At 50.0% G+C, this 19399-nt stretch overlaps 1 protein-coding gene across 1 annotated transcript in view; it reads right to left on the bottom strand.

Moving 5' to 3' along the window:
- The window catches only part of XPNPEP2 (X-prolyl aminopeptidase 2), a 29258-nt gene extending 16518 nt beyond the window's left edge, over positions 1–12740 (bottom strand). The window contains exons 1-7 of the mRNA XM_051827500.3: positions 12358–12740; positions 9792–9865; positions 7332–7442; positions 5771–5834; positions 4875–4979; positions 4649–4729; positions 3614–3760 (exon numbers count right to left, since the gene is read on the bottom strand). Of these exons, the coding sequence (XP_051683460.2) occupies positions 3614–3760; positions 4649–4729; positions 4875–4979; positions 5771–5834; positions 7332–7442; positions 9792–9865; positions 12358–12406 (631 nt within the window). The 5' untranslated portion in view covers positions 12407–12740. The remainder of the gene's footprint in view (positions 1–3613; positions 3761–4648; positions 4730–4874; positions 4980–5770; positions 5835–7331; positions 7443–9791; positions 9866–12357) is intronic.
- Between the last annotated feature and the right edge of the window lie 6659 nt (positions 12741–19399).

Genomic DNA, 19399 nt, shown 5'->3' with positions numbered 1-19399 from the left:
AAGCCTTGGACCCATTAAGGAGTCACTGTCTATTTCCGCTTCTCCCAGCCCCAGGAAACCAGAAATCTCTTTGCTGTCTCTATGGATTGGCCAACTCTGGGTATTTCACAGAAATGGAACTGTACAATATGTGGCCTTCTCTGACTGGCTTCTCTCACTTAGAATTATGTTTTTGGTCAGCGCCGTGGCTCACTAGGCTAATCCTCTGCCTGCGGCGCCGGCACCCCGCGTTCTATTCCTGGTTGGGGCGCTGGATTCTGTCCTGGTTGCTCCTCTTTCAGTCCAGCTCTCTGCTGTGGCCCGGGAGGGCAGTGGGGGATGGCCCAGGCCTTTGGGACCTGCACCCACATGGGAGGGCAGGAGGAAGCACCTGGCTCCTGGCTTCGGATTGGTGCAGTGCGCTGGCTGCAACATGCCGGCCACAGCAGCCACTTGGGGGGTGAACCAACGGCAAAGGAAGACCTTTCTCTCTCTCTCTCTCTCTCTCTCTCTCTCTCTCTCTCTCTAACTCTGCCTGTCAAAAAAATAAAAATAAAAAAGACAAAAAAAAAAGAATTACGTTTTCATGGCTGTTGAATATGAAATAGTTTTGAGAAAACAAATCAGATCAAATTTAAATGGTGTGATGCATGCAGGTGTCTTCAAGTTGCTAACTTTCCATGCTCTGCCCTTTGCCTTAACCTCTGCTGCCTATAAAACCTGCCAGGGGCTGCACAGAACATCTCTCTCACCTCTGCAAGCTTCTTGAAGCTGCTTCCAAGCCCACTGCTGCTTTCTGATAGCTTTCCTTGAAGACTAGCAGCCTGCAGTGGCTCAGCATCCCCTCCCTTGTGGGAAGCAACAAAACCTATGCAAGTTCTCTCCTAGTCTCCAGAAGATTTTGTTCTTTTTATCCTCTCCCCTTATGGCATCACTGTGACCTTCTTTATTTGGATGAGATGAGCTTTATTTATGAATTAACAATCTGGGATAGCAAGTTTCTTTAAAAACTGGTGTCAAGATGCTGAAAGAATAATGCTGCAAACTACATTGGAAAAGAGAAAGAAAATTGGACACACTTTGCACTTGCTTCATCATAGCTGCTCTTTTGAAATTTCCCTCCTGCTCTTCTGACTCCTTCCTACACAAGAAATGTGCATGGACTCGTGTGTGTAAAGGAGCCTCTCAGATTGCCCAATATGACTTGCAGTCCAAGTTCATTGCCTTGTTCAGAATTCCTGGGGAGGTAGAGGTGGCTGCTGGTAAAGATACTGATTCATAACCAGTAGCCTGGTCCTCATCAGGGTATTAGTTACTACACACAAGAAGCATGAGCAATCTGTTCTTTTATGACATATTTAGATGGTGTCAATAAGGCCAATGCTATTGATGTTAGATTTTTTTTTCTGAGTCAGTACACTTTCCTTTGTGGTTCAGCCCAAACCTGAATGCTAATGTATGCCATAGACTGACCCCAAATTTAGCTATTTACTTCCTCTGTCCACCTCTGGCCACCAGACCCCAACCATCTCACAAATGTGAATTGCTCAGCATCAGAGGGTCAGAGTCAAGATTCTTAGGAGTTCTTGAAGGCATAGAAAGAGAGAATGGATTAGAAGGTCGTTTTAGTGAAATAATTACAGAAAACTTCCCTAATTTGGAGAAAGAAAGGGAAGTCCAAGTATAGGAAGCACATAGAACTCCTAATAGACATGACCAGAAAACAGTCTTCATCACAACACATTGTAGTCAAACTCTCCACAGTATAACATAAAGAAAAGATTCTAAAATGTGCATGAGAGAAACATCAGGTTACTTTCAGAGGATCTCCAATTAGACTCACAGCAGACTTCTCATCAGAAACCTACAGGCTAGGAGAGAATGGCGAGATATATTCCAAGTCTTAAGAGAAAAAAACTGTCAACCCAGAATACTACATCTTCCAAAGTTCTCATTTATGAATGAAGGTGAAATAAAGATCTCTCATGACAAACAGAAATTGAAAGAATTTCTTACTAATTGTCCGGCCTTATAAAAGATGCTTAAGGATGTGCTACACACAGAAACAGAAACATGGTTATCACTATGAAAGAAGGTGAAGGCAGAAAATCTCCCAGTAGAAGTATAAATGAAATCTAAAGTAAATAGTAGGGATATTTATAGAAAAATGGCAGGGCTAAGTCGTTACTTATCAAGAGTCACCTTGAATGTAAATAGCCTCAACTCTGCAGTTAAAATATACAACTGGCTAATCGATTAAAAACAAAACCTATCTATTTGCTGCCTACAAGAAACACATCTCACCAACAAAGATACACACAGACTGGAAGTCAAAGGATGGAAAAAGATATTCCATGCTAAGAGAAACAAAAAAAAAAAATAAGAGCTGGTATAGCCAACCTAATATCAGACAAAATAGACTTTAACACAAAACCTGTTAAAAGAGACAAAGAAGGCACTATGCAATGATTAAGGGATCGATTCAACAGGAAGATGTGACTATAATAAATGCATTTGCACCTAATTACAGTCACCTGGCTATTTAAAAGAAATGTCAGTAGCTCTAAAGGGAGACATATACCCCCATACAGTAGTAATGGGGGGACTTTTAATATCCCACTTTCAGCAATGGACAGATCAACCAGGCAGAAAATCAGCAAGGAAACAACAGTTAATTGACACTTTAGACCAAATGGACCTAATGGATATCTACAGAACCTCCATCCTATAGTTGCAGAATACACATTCTTCTCACCAGTGCATGGAACTTTTTTTAGGATAGTCCACAGGCCAGGCCATAAAGCAAGTTTCAGCAAATTCAAAAAACTTGAAATCATACCATGCATCTTCTCAGACCACAATAGAATGGAACTGGAAATCAACAACTCAGGAATCTCTAAAACATATGTAAACACATGGAGACTGAACAACATCCTCCTGAATGAACAGTGGGTCACAGAAGAAATCAAAAGAGAAATCAAAAAACTGTTGAGGGACAGTTTTTTTTTTTAAACAGTTTTCTTCATACTATTTGTTGAACTCTTTACCTGGTATACAGTTGATCTTCTGCGTATAAAGTTAATTGAAAATAGATCTTAGTAAAAATAAGAATGGGAATAGGAGAGGGAGGGAGGAAGAAGGGTGGGAGTAGGGGTGGGATGGTGGGTACAGTGGAAAGAATCACTATCACTATGTTCCTAAAGTTGTATTTATGAAGTGCATGAAGTTTGTATACCTTAAATAAAAGGGTTCTGGGGGGAAAAAGGCCAAAGTTAAGAGGATTTCACCACTGGACAAGCAATGCATATTATACTTTTTCTCTCTTTGAAGAGATAGCTTTTAAAAAATCTTCGTCTGGCTCTTGTTTCCTCTCTTCCTGTTCCCTCTTGCTTCAAATCCTAACATTCCTTTCGCTAGCACTTTGTAAATATGTGCCGAGGATCTTTTGACTCTGACTGTGTGGAGGGGACTCATAAATATGCATTTTAAACAAACATCCAGAGGCGACCCAGGTGCAGCCTAACATTTGAGTCACTGGTTTGCTCTCTCTGATGATGGATTTTTCAGCCGAAGGAACAGTGGTGGGGATTTGTGTTGCTCTGAGTTGGGAAGGAGAATGGGCTTACTGAATTACCTATGAATGCCTCCTGCAGGGCATAAATGGGTTGGCTTGGCACCGGGGGCCTCTCTGACCCCCACGCCAGGTCCACAAGGTTGACTGGGATGGACATCAGCTGTCTGTCGGAGCCTTGGAGGGCCGAGTCATAACTCTTCCAGGAGTCTGCAGAGACAGGAAGAAGTCACTTGTCCCTTGCCATGTGATTCAAGCAAAGCTAATCCTGCTCCCCTTTACCTTTTGTTCCATTCATGCACCCCCAGCTACCCAATACCCCACCCTGGGATGTACCTCTCCTCCTCCTCCTCCTCCTCCTCCTCCTCCTCCTCCTTCTTCTCTCTCTCTCTCTCTCTCTCTCCTTTCCAAGCCTAATTGCCCAAGCTCACCCCAATACTGTCTACCACTGATTGGTTAAACTCATCTGCTTAATTTCATTGGCTGTGTAGCTCCCCTTTGGGGTACCAGCCATTTCAACAGAACGTCTAAAGGGATGGTAACATTCAGGACATTGGAAGACTGGTAAAGAAGCCAGTTGGGAAGTGCAAGCTTTTCAGTGCATGCTCAGGAATGCTCTGCCTTTGGTACATGGTTGGCCAGCAGACTGGGCCGCAGAGAGTTATATCCCTTTTTAACTCAGAGGCCCTCCCAACTCCTTTGATCCTTCTAATACACCTTCCAGAAGAGGGTCACCAAGTGATTTTTTTCTTTTAATTTTAATTAATTTTTAACCACCAAGTGATTCTAGTACCATAATTGGTAGCACTCCAGGGCACAGAGGGATGGTTTTAGTTTCAAGGATATCCTATTAAATCTCTTATTTTAATGATTTCTTGAGTCTTCTAGGTTGGGCTTCTCCACTCATGACTTAAAAAAATTATATTCATTCTTTTAAATGCCCATCTTTTAATTACACTATCCATGAATACACAAATGCAAAATACTCTATCTTTATGGTCGCACAGCCCCTCCTTCTATAAGGTATGTTTCTTTACATCCCAGGGCAGCTGAGTGACCCTCTTTGGCATAGATCTAGGGAGTGAGGGAAGATCATACCAATGGAGAAGAGGAAGGGGTCGAAGCCCACATGTCCTCCAGCAGGAATCTCGTTGAGCAGCCAGCTGACAATGGTGTTACCTGAGAGACAAGAAGGAATGCAGCAGTCCCTGCAGGGCCAGGCTTCTGTCTATGACAGTCCTGCCATGCACCCGCTTGCCTACACCTTCCTGAACCTAGTCTGGGCTCCAAAGCCTGGGGGGATGAATCCGCATGGGCCTTCTACCTTCCTTGTGGAGGTCCCAGTTGCAGTCCATCTGCCGCTCCGCCTGAGTCCAGTAGCGACTGTCTGTCCAGAGAGCTGCTTTCCCCATGGTCACTACCGCGGTTCCTGGGGGAAGAACAGAGAGACTTGGAGGGGAAGGGGAAGGTGAGGAACGAGGCTTTAGTTGGAGGGTGTGCGACATGGTGCTGGTTCTGAGAATGTCACAAAGGGTCTTCGGAAAGGAAGTGAGGCAGGAACTGTTAGAGAGCCTTGGAGGAGGCCAGCAGAAAGGGTGTCCTGGGTCAAGCACCTGTGCTTACTGAGGGAGCCATCAGGACTTTCAGCAGTCCAAAGGAGCTCAAGCTGCACGTGGGTACTCCCAGGGAAGGTAGGCCTCAGTGTTAAGATCCCGTGGCTGATCGGGACACTGGGCCAGAGGCTTAGCAGAGGATTGATGGGGAAGAGAAATCTGGCACCTTTTGTTAAAGAGAAGAGCTCCTGATGGGTGTGGCAGGGCAACTGCAAGCCCTCAGAGGGATGTTTGAGGATCAGGCAAAGGAAAATCTGGTCCGCCCGTGAGCCATCATGTGACTTGGTGGGCCTCTGGTGGCTAGATGCAGAAGTCCTCATAGCGACTACAGCAGCAGTGGAGCCCTGGGAGTGCTGGGCAGAGTCTCGCACGGCAGAGGCAGTGAGCATGGGAAGGAAGACAGACAGTTGTCTGCCTTATTTCTGCCCATATATGTGTCTGGTGGGCCATGAGACGTGGGGAACCTGATGGTTTTGAGGGGTGAAGCGACCTCTGGATACTAGACAGTGGAATGGGTTCTGGCTGCTGAGGCACCAGCTATGCTAGGTCCCCGGCAACCCTCTCTGATCTTGCAACAGAAGCAGTGAGGGCGGGCAGTGGCTGTCACCTGCAGTCCCTGTGAAGCCTGTGATCCACGCACGCCTGGCGTCCTGTCTGCCGATGTATTCGCTCTAGGAAATCAACAACACCATCATTCACCTTTTTCATGGAGTCAGACCCCAGTGCAAGTCCCCCAACCACCTCCCGGTTTTTTCTGTCTGGTCAGCTCCAAACAGTCCTACGAGGGTCTGGGCACCTCTCTCCGGAAATCCTCTGTCACTCCCCTAGTCTTCTGTTTCTGCTTTGAACAATTGTTTCTTTTGGAGTCACAACAGCACCATCCAGAAATGGACTCAGTGCTACCCTGTGCCAGGTGGAATCATGGCTTTTGTTTCTCTTGGGTTCCCCTCTCCAGCTATCCCCTCTCCTCTCCAGTCTGCCACAGCACCCTAGGCACATCATAAATAACCTCTACAGCAGGCTTTACACATTATTGCAGTCAGCCCTCTATAGCTGCAGCTGCCATATGGCAGATGCAACCAAGTGCAGATCAAAAATAGATTTTTAAAAAAATTGCATCTGTATTGAACACATATAGACTTTTTCTTGTTATGAGTCCCTAAACAATGAAGTATCACCACTGTTATTTATATAACATATACACTGTGTTAGGTATCATAAGCAATCTAGAGATGACAAAGTATATGGGAAGATTGTGTAGGTTCTACACCAATACTATGCCATTTTATATAAGGGTCTTGAGCATCCCTGGATTTCAGCATCCATGGGGGAGGGGGGCCCTGGAACCAATCCCCTAAGGATATGCAGAGAGAACTATACTTGTATTGTGATCCTCACAATCCTTGGAGACAGATCTCATTATACTCATCTTGCCAGGGAGAAAACTGAAGCTCAGAGAAGTTCAGATATCTACCCAAAGTTCCTAGCATTTCCCAGCAGGTGGGAAAACCAATTCAAGCCAGCTTATTAACACTGACATTGCCTTCTCTTTCAACAGGGCTGCTGTTGGGAAGGTAAATGGGATGGAGATGGAGTCAGTGGTGAGAAAGGGTGGGATGGATGGGCAGAGGGGCTGCTTTGGGAAAAGCAATTCTTATACAGGCCATCTTGTTTCCTGTTCACCCCACTCCAACACACACACACACACACACACACACACACAAACTCTTCCCTCACTTGCATAGTCCAGAACTCTGCATTGTCTTACTGCCCCGCCAATAGATCATCTGCAGGCCTGAGCCCAAAGGGAGCTAAGAACTCTTCCGGTCCAATGCACAGCCCTTATTCTAACCCTGCTACAGCAGGGATGCCCTACCTATTTATTCTGGATCCGCTATCTAAGAACCCATCAAAAACAATTCTGAAGTTGCTTATGGTTTCATTTTTGGAGGCCAAGGAGATTTGGCAGCGTATTCCTGCCTCTACAAAGGAATGGATGCTTCAGATGCCTGAAAGCCCCGGTGTGCATGCTCTGCACTTCCTGGGACCTGTCAAAGCCATTTTCCGCCATCATCTTTGGAGTCAGAGCACCTTCCCATTTGGGACTGTGCTGGTAGGCCGACCTGCCCAGGCCAGTAGAGAATGCAGGGGGAGGAACTGTCCCTTACCATGTGGGCATCTGTGTCTGGGATGATGTAGGCAGAGAGATTCTGGGCCTGTAGCTGCTGGCGTAGGGCTGTGATCCGTGCTGTGGTATTGACTGCAGTAACTGGAAGGAACTAACAGATGGCAGGCAGACAATGAGACATACATAGACATGCGCATTGCTTAGAGAAACTGATGCCTGGGCCCCAACTTCCCAGGAGCCAGCAGCCTCTCTTGAGGCATGGGTTGAGGGTGGTTAGGCTGGCTTGGCCTGGGGCAGAGATCTGGTCCGAGTGAAACTAGAGATGTTGAGAGCCTGGAGAGGGACCCTCTGGGACAGCAATGGGACCTGACTGCACAATGAGGGAGAAGTGCAGAGGTCCGAGCCCTGGCACTGGGCCAGGCCACATGAACAGTCCTTCTTTGCATACCTTGGAGTAGAGTTTCCAGATTGAGGAAAAAAAATAGGAGCCTCTCCTAGACACATCTGCATTTCAAATAAACAATGAATAATATCTGTAAAAATAGTTATTTATTTATTTGAAAGGCATAGAAACAGAGAGATCTCCCATCTGCTGGTTCACTCCCCAAATGTCCACAACAGCCAGATCTGGGCCAAGCCTGAGCCAGGAGCCCAGAACTCCATCTGGGTCTCCCACATAGGTGGCAGGGACCCAAGTGCTTGAACTGCTTCTCAGGGTGCACGTCAGCAGGAAGCAGGAATCAGAAGTGCAGCAGGGACTCGAACCCAGGCTTTCTTGCAATGGACTCGGGCATCCCAGGCAGCACCAGAACTGCTATAGCAAATGCTCACTCTACAGTGAAGTATGTTTTTTTTTTTTTTTGACAGGCAGAGTGGACAGTGAGAGAGAGAGAGACAGAGAGAAAGGTCTTCCTTTGCCGTTGGTTCACCCTCCAATGGCCGCTACGGCCGGTGCTGCGCTGATCTGAAGCCAGGAGCCAGGTGCTTCTCCTGGTCTCCCATGGGGTGCAGGGCCCAAGCACTTGGGCCATCCTCCACTGCACTCCTGGGCCACAGCAGAGAGCTGGCCTGGAAGAGGGGCAACCGGGACAGAATCCGGCGCCCCGACCGGGACTAGAACCCGGTGTGCCGGCGCTGCAAGGCGGAGGATTAGCCTATTGAGCCACGGCGCCGGCCATGAATTATGTTTTAAGATAAGTAGGTCCCATGCACTATTTGGGACATAATTATTTTTGTTATTTATACTATTACTTTTCATTATTTATACTAAAATATTACTTGTTGTATGCAATTGAAATACAACTGGGCATCCTGTATTTTATCTGGCATCTCTACTTTGGAGGCTCTTTCCAGTTGCCACCTGCTGGTCCCGAATGGCAGAGGAGAGGTGAGTGAGTATTTCCAGGGGCTTGGGACAGTGCCCAGAAGGATCCTCTCTGAGCCAAACTTTTCTTTAAAGGCTGTTTTACCTTTAAAATGAAAATCTGTTTATGGCATATTTGTTTTGCTTTGCTTTCTACTCAATAATATATCCATGTTTGTTTTAATATAAAAGTATTGTGGGGGAGGATGTTTGGTGCAGCAGTTAAGAGTGCAAGGTTTCAAGTCCTGGCTCTGCTCCTGATTCCAACTTCTGCTAATGCACATCCTGGGAAGCAGTGGTGATGGCCCACGTACTTGGGTCTCAGCCAAACGTGTGGGAGACCCGGATTGAGTTCCTGACTCCTGGCTTCAGGACCTTGCTGGCATTTGGGGAGTGAAGCAGAGGATGAGAGCTCTCTCTCTCTCACAAAAAAAAAAAAAAAAACAAAAAACAAAAAACAAAAAACAAAAAGTAAGGTAGTTGGCTCACCCACCTACCTGCTTCAGTGGTCCCATAAAGTTGACATGCCAAATAGATGTGCTAGGTTTCTCCTGTAGCTAGGGTAGTGCTGGTGGGCCCATGCCTCACACCTTCTGGCCTACCGTTGTCTGGAGATCTTCATCCCTATTCTGCTCGTGGGAAGAATCCTTCCGGGCTCCAGCTAGGAAGCTGCCGGCCAGTGGGCCTTTGAAGGCCATCTGTGGGGCCGCCTCCTCTTCACACCCTAGGCCTCCTCCCCTCGCCTTTCTGTCAGGCTCTTCTTAGTCGCCTGGCTTCCTCCCCCCTCTCCATGCTCCCTCTCGCCTGCTCCTCTGGCCCTCCTTCCCACTCCTTCGCCCTCTTGTCTTCTCCCTCCTCCTAGTGGGGCTTCCCAGGCCCCAGCCAGGGCAAAAGTAAAGAACGGGCTGTAGGCATGAGAGGGAGAGGAGAGGGCCCATCGCGGGGAGGCGGGGGGGGCGGGGCATGTGTGTGTCGGGGTTGTCAGGCAGCTGAGAAGGTGCTGTCTGCCCCGACTGAGGTTAATAAGAAGCAAGGCAGAGTCTGGAATTCAGGAGAAAGCCTGAGAGGGGGAGAGGCTAGCAAGTGAGCCAATGGGGGATGGGGCGGGGCCTTGTGGGGGTGGAGCCAAGGTCTCACCGGAGGGTTGGTCGAACAGTTTCTCACATCCGTCCTTTGAAGGTTCACTGCATTTGAGCGGCTCCAGGCAGGAGCTGGGAACCAGGAGAAAAATCCAGGGTCATTTGTGGACCAGCAAGCTCCTCGAGAACACAGGGACGCCCTCCCGCAGCCCCACTCCCCAGCAGGGCCTCCGTCCTTTGCAACACACCACACTGGCCGACTACTTGCGGTGAAAAATAATCACGTTTCATAGGAAATCAGGCTGAACTGGATGGCACCCTGGGTTACAATCAAAGAAATCTGTTTCATCGACAAGTGATTGCCACTTTTGGTTGAGTTTTAGTGCTCATTACATCCGTTTTTTTCCCCTTCTAATCTAATTGGGTCTTTTCAGGGTCTACTGAAGTGGAAAAGTTGTGTGTAAATTAAATTTTCGTAATCAAATTTTCTTTGAAATGCTCTAGAGGAACTCGCTAAATCATCACCGCCACCTTTGTTTTAGCCGTCTATAAATCTAATTTCATCCGTATTGGGTTTACTTCAAGGCCCACTTGTACCATTTCTAACAATCCAAATCTCTGCCTATCATTCCAGGCTCATTTGAAATATATAAGACAGCAATCCCAGTCCCACATCATAGCCTGGTGAAGGAAGATGGAATAGCATTTAAAGAGCCTCTACTATGTGCCAAATACTGGACTCAGCCATTTACCTGTAGTATGGTCTTATGACACATAACGGCCTTTCTATGGACCACATACACAATTGCAGTCCCATAAGATTATATTGCCTAGTGATGTCTTAACTGTCTCAGTTTGTGGGAATACACTCTACAGTGTCCACACAATGAAGAAATTGCCTAATGATGCATTTCTCATCATGTATCCCCATCATTAAGTGATGATAGCATCTCATTTGATGCTTGCAAGAAACCTATGAGATGGGTGTCTTTGTCCACTTACTATAGAGGAGGAAACTGAGCTTCAGATAGGCTTGGTAACTTGCCTAAGTTTTGTCATAGCTAGCAGTAGAACAGAGATTTGAACCCAGGACATCTGAATACAACAGGGTGGCGCCCCTTCCATCCCCCGACTCTGCCAAGCACAGCAGATAGGCCTGGAAATGGTGGTGCCACAGATGGGCCAGAGTGTATGGACACCTAGTTTCCAACTTGGATTGTGCCCCAAATTTGGTGTGACCCGAGGAGAGTAACTCCATACTCATTGAGCAAGCATTTCCTAAGTGCCTGCCATGTGCCAGGTGCTGAACTAAGTTCTCCAGGCTCTAGGCCTCTGCAGAAGAGAGAGTTGGATTAGGTAAAGCCTCCTTCTGCCCTGAGTGTAGCAGTCCCTTAGAGTCCCTTCTTCAACTCCTTGCCTTTTGGGGTCGTGGCGGGGTTCCCTACAGGATAATGGAGGCCTAAGCCAGGGGAGATATTACACTTTTCCCTTCTGAGTGGGTTGTGCTACAGACAGAAGGAGGGTAGCTGGGATCTAATTGCTACAGTTGCCTTGCCTGGCTGTCTTGGTTTCATAAACTCAAATGGGAGGTAAGACATGCTGTTGGTTTAAGAAAATGCACCCCCACTTCTACAGGTACAGGTCTCTGACGAAATGGTGGCACTAAGACGCCAGCATAAGAGGCATGCCACAACCAACCTGTGTCCCTCTGGACACCAGGATCTGCTCTTCTCTGAGGCCAGCCCTGTGGCTCCCGTGAGCAGACTCTGCAGCTGAGTAACTGGGCTCCCTGGTGCAGGGCCTGGCACCAAGGAGGTGCTCGGCATCTGGATGCTGAGTGACTGAGCAGGGTCCTAGAGAGCAAAGGGAAGGGAGGCCCTCCCTGGGGCTGGGAGTGCAGAGCTGCTAACCTGGGCACTTACTGGAATTTGCGTAGGGCACTGTAAGGGTGACAAGAGCCTCTCCTTGACCAAACTTTAGCAAGGCTCCTCTGAGCCCTCTTCTTGACTAGGCCTTGACCTTGGCCTTCTGTGTCTGTCCTGCCCTTGCTTGGCCTGCATTGCCAGGCCTTAGCCAGAATCCTGCTAATTCAGTTTGGAGAGAAGCCCTCACTCTTGATGTCTGATCCCTCTCAATATAGCTGGTCCAATTTCTCATCCCTCACCCTTGATAACTATGCACCATGGCCTGTCTTCAGCACGAATCCTGTAAAGTTGCTTTAGCAAGAATCCCCCCACCCTTAGTGGCTCCCTTTAGTAATTTGCCATCCCCTAATATCCCCTCTCTGCTCATAACCCCCAGCAGCCTTGGCCGGATTAGGAGCTGAGCCTCAGCTGTCTCACCTGTTGTAAGGCCTCTATTGCACCAGTCTTGAATAAATCCTTCCATTTCAGTGAGTGCCAGGCTAATTTAGTCTTTAACAGGGGGCAATGGGAAGATGGCAAACCCAACTTGACCCAAGCCATGTGGGCCCTGAAGACGCGCCCCAAGATATCTCTTCCTCGGGATAAGAGAGGGGACCAAGAGAAGAAAAGACAATCAGGCCCTAGCCCTCACTCCATCCTTGCTGAGCGCAGAGGAGAGAAGCCAGAGCAGCTCTCCCCAAGAGGCCCGGATGCACATACCGCAGAGAAGCACCAGCCAGAGGCAGCAGCCCCAGTGAGCCCAGGCCATGGGGCCTCCAGATGCCGCACTGGGTGCGTGGACAGGCTGGGGAGAGAGAGGGCAGGGCTGTTTCTCTGGCCTCTTCCTTCAGGCCTTTCCTGGGCAGGAGCAGACAGGAGGTGGGGGCTGGCGATGGGAAGGAGGCGTCAGGTGGGTGGCTGGAGAGTCCCCTTCTGATCTTTCTTTCCGAGGGTTCTGGGAGCTGAGAAAAGCTGAGGACACCCTGGGCTGGCTCCTCTTCTCTCTGGGAATGGAGTGCGAGCCCGCCTCTGGGCAGAGTCCAAAGATCTTGGGGACAGAGGAGCAACAGCTGGGCTCAATCAGCCTGCTTCTCCCAACCCCCTCTCCAGCAGCCCTGCCCCAGCCGTTCCCGACCCTGGCCCCCTCCCTCCAGCAGGCTGTTTCCCATTACCTGGGCCCTGGCTGCAGCCCTGCTTTGGCCATGATTTGGATGCTTGCCCTGCCTTCTCCTCCAGCGGGCCTGACTCAGGAACAGCCGGTGTCCTCTCTGTCCTGCTCGGAAGCCCTCGGCACCCCCGGGGATGTTGCTTGTGCCTGGAGAGTGCCCTTGGAAGCGTCCATTCTTTAAAAGGGCTGCCAACCCTTCCCTTGGCATGCTGGGAGCCCCAATCAGCTGCACGCGGCACATTCTGGAAAGTGCAAGCTGTTGAGGCATTCATACCTGGGAGGGGACGAAGGCTCAAAAGCACCCGTGAAGATGGAAGAGCCGGAAAGGGGGGGGTCTCTGAGAAGACATGTTGGGTTTAACGGACAGGCCTTTTCTGCCATAGCTTCTAGAACATAGATTTGGGTATCCTGTAGTGCAGAGCACTCCTGAATGGCACAAATCGCTGTGAGAGAAGTGCAGAAGTGAGGCCAGCCTTGCCCCCACCCCCACCCCGTGCCCAGCTGTGTCAAACAGTAGCATGTGGCACCAGCATCAACGCAGCTCCTAAAAAACCTAAAACCCTCAGGCCTTGGGTTCGAGGAAGGCAATATTCCAGACAGGAAGGCTTTGGGGCCACAAACAGACCCCCCCACCCCCGGAGGGGTGCTCACCTCACCTGCGGGCCCGAGGCCAGCCAGCCATCCCCTCTGCTTTTATGGGAATGTATTTCTACTCTGCTTGTATCCATGAGAAGTTTATGGCAGCTCGCAATAACCCGGGCAAGAACCACGAAATACGCTGTTTCAAGGGGCAAACGGGACCTTCTTGGGAGTTCCCTGAAGAGGCAGGGTGAAAAAAGAGTGAGGACGCTCAGTGAACTCCTCTGTCAGGAATAAACACAGAGGACAGAGGCCTCCAGCCTCAGTGGACCGACCAGGGACAAGGACTGCAAGGACCCCATGACATTCTACAACTTTTTTTTTTTTTTGACAGGCAGAGTTAGACAGTGAGAGAGAGACAGAGAGAAAGGTCTTCCTTCCGTTGGTTCACCCCCCTAATGGCCGCCACAGCCGGCGCTGCGCCGATCCGAAGCCAGGAGCCAGGTACTTATCCTGGTCTCCCATGCGGGTGCAGGGCCCAAGCACTTGGGCCATCCTCCACTGCCTTCCTGGCCACAGCAGAGAGCTGGACTGGAAGAGGAGCAACTGGGACAGAACCGGCGCCCCAACCGGGACTAGAACCTGGGGTGCTGGCGCCGCAGGCAGAGGATTAGCCAAGTGAGCCGCGGCGCTGGCCACCTGCTGCTGTCTTTTCCCTGTCCCCTCTTTCCCACTCCTTCCAAGCACTGGTAGTGAAATTATTCGCAGAAACCAGAGAACTGGGGCCATGCCCTATCCAGCGCCTGAAGGGCAAAGAGGAAGAGCTGATGGGGTCATGTGGTGAGAGAGAACCCTGAAGACAGCCTTTGGATTTTTTTTTTCCTTATTTGACAGACAGAGAGAGGGAGAGGCACATAGAAAGGTTTTCCGTCCACTGGTTCACTCCCCAAATGGCCGCCATGGCCAGAGCTGGGCTGATCTGAAGCCAGGATCCAGGAGCTTCCTCCAGGTCTCCCACACAGGTGCAAGGGCTCAATCACTTGGGCCATCTTGTACTGCCTTCCTAGGCCGTAGCAGAGAGCTGGATCAGAAGAGGAGCAGTCGGGACTCGAACCAGAGCCCATATGGGATGCCGGCACCACAGGTGAAGGCTTAGCCTACCACACCACAGCGCTAGCCTGGAAGACAGCCTTGCATGACAGGTTACAGTTCTGCCATCCCACCTGGGAGCCAGAGTGCCTGAGTTTCAACTCCAGTTCTTTCACCCACTAGCTGGTTAGATTTTGGGCAAGCCACTTCACTGCTCTGAGCCCTCAGTTTCTTTGCCTGTAAAATGGGGTTATATGAGCCCCAACTTCTTCTGAAGGATGAGAGGAAGAAGGAGTGGGTTAAAGTCTATGCATCTCCCAGAGCATGGCTGGCAGACAGGAAAGAGTGCTATGTCCGTGTGTGTTAACTCAAATGCATAACCAGAAGGGAAGCCAGTCTCGTCTGTACCTTGCTCCTTCTGGCCCCGGCCCCCAGCACTGCTGAAGTGGCAGTTCATGTCATAGCAAAGATCAGCTGGGGCGAAGGGCCAGCCTGGGAAGCAAACAACCTGAGCAGGCACCTTTCCCTCGATCCCCTGGACTCTGCCCAGGGATGGTCTCCATACCATACTCGGGCCTCTGGTTCCATCCCCGAGTCCCTGCCTTGGCCTTGCTGACAAGGATGACCTCACCTGTTTTCACTCAGCTCTTTCCTTATCTTCTTATCGAAAAACCACTGTCTCTGGTCTCATCAGTCTGAGGACTTGAACCCACGCTGGCAACAGGCCCGCAGTGGAAAGAAACAATTTAGGGTGGGGAAGGCAACTGGCCAAGAGTCCTCATTCAAAGTTGTTTGGAAGATCCATGAGTCACTGGGGTCTCGCCATGGGCCTGCTCGCGTCGCTGACCTCTGCTTGTTTCATTTTTTGGTTCAAGGCTAGCCTCAAGGCCCGATTTTGAACTTGGAGAGGTTGTTCTGCAGGTTCACTCCTGTCCATGCCTGTTGTTTTACACCCTGATCCTGCCCCAGGCTGGTCATTCCAACTTCCTCTTGGGGCACCAAAACCCGCCTCATTTCCATCAGAATGCCCCCACCCAACATGTATGTATCTGTTACGTGTATGTTCTCCGGCTGACAACAGCTATGTGTCTTCAGGCACAACTCAGCTCACGCTAACAGGGAATGGGAGTGAGAAAAGGCTGTAGGGCCACAAGCAGTTCTGCTGTGGGAGCCTGTTGAAGAGGGCACAGGATGGGGATTGCGGCCAGCAGGCCAGGGAGCAGAGGCCTCCCAGAAGCCTTTGAGGAGCGGCCCTGGGGTCAATGTTGACATACGGGTGCAAGCACAGTGCTGCAGGCAGGGGTCACAGGGAGGCGGGCAGTCTAGGGCAATGCGACAAGGAGCAGCCCGAGGGAGCACAGGCGGGTGGTGCCATGGCCTGGAATAGCTCCTGGCAGTGGGAGAGTCAGCGAGGCAAAGGGGGGCTCTGGGTGCTGTGCAACACCCCCTGGGGATGGCCCAAGATACTGAGATGAAGCCATGACAGGAGACCTGAGGCTTTGCAGTTGTGCCGGCAGGAAGGGGACTTTGGAGCCAGCACACTTCAGTTCTTACTGCTGCTGCCGCCACCTCACAGGCTGACAGGCTACACACCCTCGGCCTGGTGGGCACAGCACGAGACCACCGCAGGTCTCTCAGCCATGCTGGGGGCCAGGCGGGGGCCTCATCCGCAAAGGGGGAGACAGGCTTGGTGAAGAGCAGTGGCTTTGCCCAGGTCCTGATGGGTGGCAGGGCTGAGACTTAAACCTGGATCTTTGAGCCTCACTGTTGGCGCCATCTGAAGTTCTTTCGTGGCTCCTGTGGCACTAAAAAAAGAATTCAACCTCTTTGGCACAAGTGGCAAGGCCTTCTTCCCTGTTTGTCCCATAATCCATCTCTTCTTGCCCATCTCTCTCCATCCCCCGAAGTCCAGCTCAAAAGTCACTTTGTTCACCAAGCCCTGGGCACCTGGAATCCATGCCTCCATGCTGGGGGCTCCTGTCATCCTTGGTTTGAGGCTCTCAAAAAAGCCATTTGCTTCCTGGACTCTCCCTTCCTAGGGCACCTGTCCCTGTGGGCAGGAGCTTGCTTTTCATAAATCTTTGGATCCACCAAAGTGTCCAGGGCAGGGCCCAGCCAAGAGTCAGCTCAACACAAGTTTGATGAGTTGGTGCTAAACTCCCATAATGTCTGATGCAGCGCCTTCAGTCCTAACCTGAAGGAGGGTGAGTGGCTGGCTGGGTGGGTGGGGCAGTTTTTCAGCCACTCAGAAGGCTATGCCGTGCTGTTGGGGGCTCCTTCTGTCACACCTGCCCTCACTGACCGAATGCTACCCAGCCTCCGTACGTGTGTAGAGGCTGGTCACAGGGGAGGAGGCAAGAGTTCATTTCAGGGAAGCTGATCATTTTTTAAAATGAATTTTAATTTTTGATTGGCACAGAGTAACTGTACTTCTTTATACGATACAGTGGAACCTTTCAACACATATACGTAGTATGTGATGATCACATTAGAGTAATTGGCATGCTTATCACCCCAGGCATTGCTCATTTCCTGGTGTTGGGAACCTTTGAAATCCTGTTTTGAAATATTCCAGTAATTGTAATCAGCATTCTTATCCTATTGTGCGGTAGAACATTTGAGTATGTTCTTATCCGACTGCACGCAGGTCCACATTGGCTGTCCTCCCTCCCTCCCTCCCCCGTACCCTTCCCTGATAACCACTGTTCCTCTCTCTATTTTTTGGCTAGGGAAATTCATCTTCGGTATAGTTTGGCTCAGGATCGCCTCAGCCAGCCAGAGAGAGAAGGAGAGGCAGATTCAGAGAGAGAGGTCTTCCATCTGCTGGTTCAATCCCCAGATGGCCACAACGGCCAGAGCTGTGCTGATCCGAAGCCAGGAGCCAGGAGCCAGGAGCCAGGAGCTTCTTCTGGGACTCCCACGTGGGTGCAGGTGCCCACAAACTCGGCCCATCTTCTACTGCTTTCCCAGGCCATAGCAGACAGCTGGATCGTAAGAGGAGCAGCCAGGTCTCAAACCGGTGCCCATATGGGATGCTGGCGCTTCAGGCCAGGGATTTAACCCGCTGCACCACAGCGCCGGCCCTGGCAGCTCCTTTCTAGCAGTTCCCAACTACCCCATAGTTCCTCCTTTTGGAATCAGTTGGTGATTATTGCCCAGGAACCCGATCAGCAAGTCCTGGCAAGCCTGGCTGGAGCCTGATATAGACCACTTAGCTTGGTTCGCTTCTGTGGTCATAGGCTGAGCCAGATCCTGCACCTGGGCTGACCCCTAGGCCCAGCCAGGTTTATCACAACCGTGTGCTGCCTCCTCAGGGGCCTCACACTGCACAGAGACCTGGGTCTAGAGTACCACCAGGGCTTGCCAAGGTTCCAGGAGATCCACTCAAGCCTCCATTTGGTGGTCTTTGGGGCAACCCCTGAACACATGTTCTCGCCACTAGCCAGCTCTCTCTCCTTGGCCACCCTATGCCTCTCTCTGAGCCATCTCCATTCCAGCCACACTGCCCTTGTTTCTATGCCTCTTACTATGTCCCCTCTAGCATAGGACCTATGTCTGTTCTAATCACCCCTCTCCCCCCGCCCAGGAATGTGCCCCCTTTCTCCCTCTTTCGGCCCTGTGAACGCTTCCTCCTTCCAGCCTCACCTCAAATTCCTTGGTCTGGAAGCTTTCCCTGACCTCCTGGCTAGACTTCCCCGTGTCACTCTTCTTACTGCCTGTGTCGCAGTTCCCATCCTCTGCCTCCCAACAGTTCCCCAGCCGTGGGGAGGACCAGCGCCGTCAGCTCGTGGCTGCCTCTCCCCCAGATGTCTGCTGTTACTCTGGGTTACCTTACTTTCCTGTCCATGACCCATCTAATGGCCTAGTTCTTTAGGGCCAAAGCCCTTTCTCTTCCACAGCTCCCCACACCTAAAGCAGCATCTTGGGCTTTGTCATTGCTTGCAATTGCTGGCTTCTGACATACTGAAGTGTAGCCCCTGTTCTCTGAGCACACCCTCGTTTGCTTCTAGCCAAAGACGTCTCTATCACTCTTATGATGCTGACTTTCAGCTTCATCAAAATCTCCTATTCCTTCCCCTATGTGCTTCTTCTCCATTTATCAGCATCCCCTGGTCTCACTTCCCTCCCTATTTGGTCCAAACTGCATAATCCATCACCCCAACCTCCCTTTCACTAGCACATTTAACTCTCATATTCCTTTGTTTTCTTTTTCCCATTACATCCAGCCTGCCAATCTCCATCCTCAAGTAAAGCACACACGCCCCAACCCCCAGGACCTTTGCACATGTTGCTCCTACTAGTAGAAATGCTCTCCCCTAAATATCAACATGGCTCACTCCTTTACTTCATTCAGACATCTGTTCAAATGGCACCTCAGAGGGGACTTCTCCAGTCTCATTATTTAAGCAACATCTGTGTCACTCTCTATCCCTGTTCTGTTTTATTTTATTCATTAGCACATTTACTGGACATTTGCTTATTTTTGTCCATTGCTGTATCCCAGGGTCAGGAACATTGCCTATTCCTTAACAGACACTCATACATAGTTGCTGAATGAATGAATGAACCCCAGGGCATTGGAATCCTCTATCTTCTCCACAGGACAATTCCACATTCACGGTTTCTGACACCGGTAGGCTTTTGGATACTGCCTGGCAATCCTTTGACTTGCCCTGAGTCGGCTCCATCTCCCGGTGCCCTCATAAAGTAATCCCAGACTTTTACAATTGTCCTCAAACCTCTAGCTTGCTTGCTTACCTCTCATGGTGATGGACATTCAGGCTATGTCTGACTTGCGTTATAAACAAGTACAATGAATATCTGTGGACACATGGAAGGATCCGTATCTAGAAGCAGAAAAGTGTGCATTTTTCATTTCAATAGATTCTGCCAAATTGGCCTCCAAGAAAAACTGCACCAGTTCAC

Source organism: Oryctolagus cuniculus, chromosome X (assembly GCF_051225735.1).
Source record: "Oryctolagus cuniculus isolate XC-2025 breed Fujian yellow rabbit chromosome X, ASM5122573v1, whole genome shotgun sequence".
NCBI classification, from domain to species: Eukaryota; Metazoa; Chordata; class Mammalia; order Lagomorpha; family Leporidae; genus Oryctolagus; species Oryctolagus cuniculus.
This window is presented reverse-complemented; position numbering and strand designations above follow the sequence as displayed.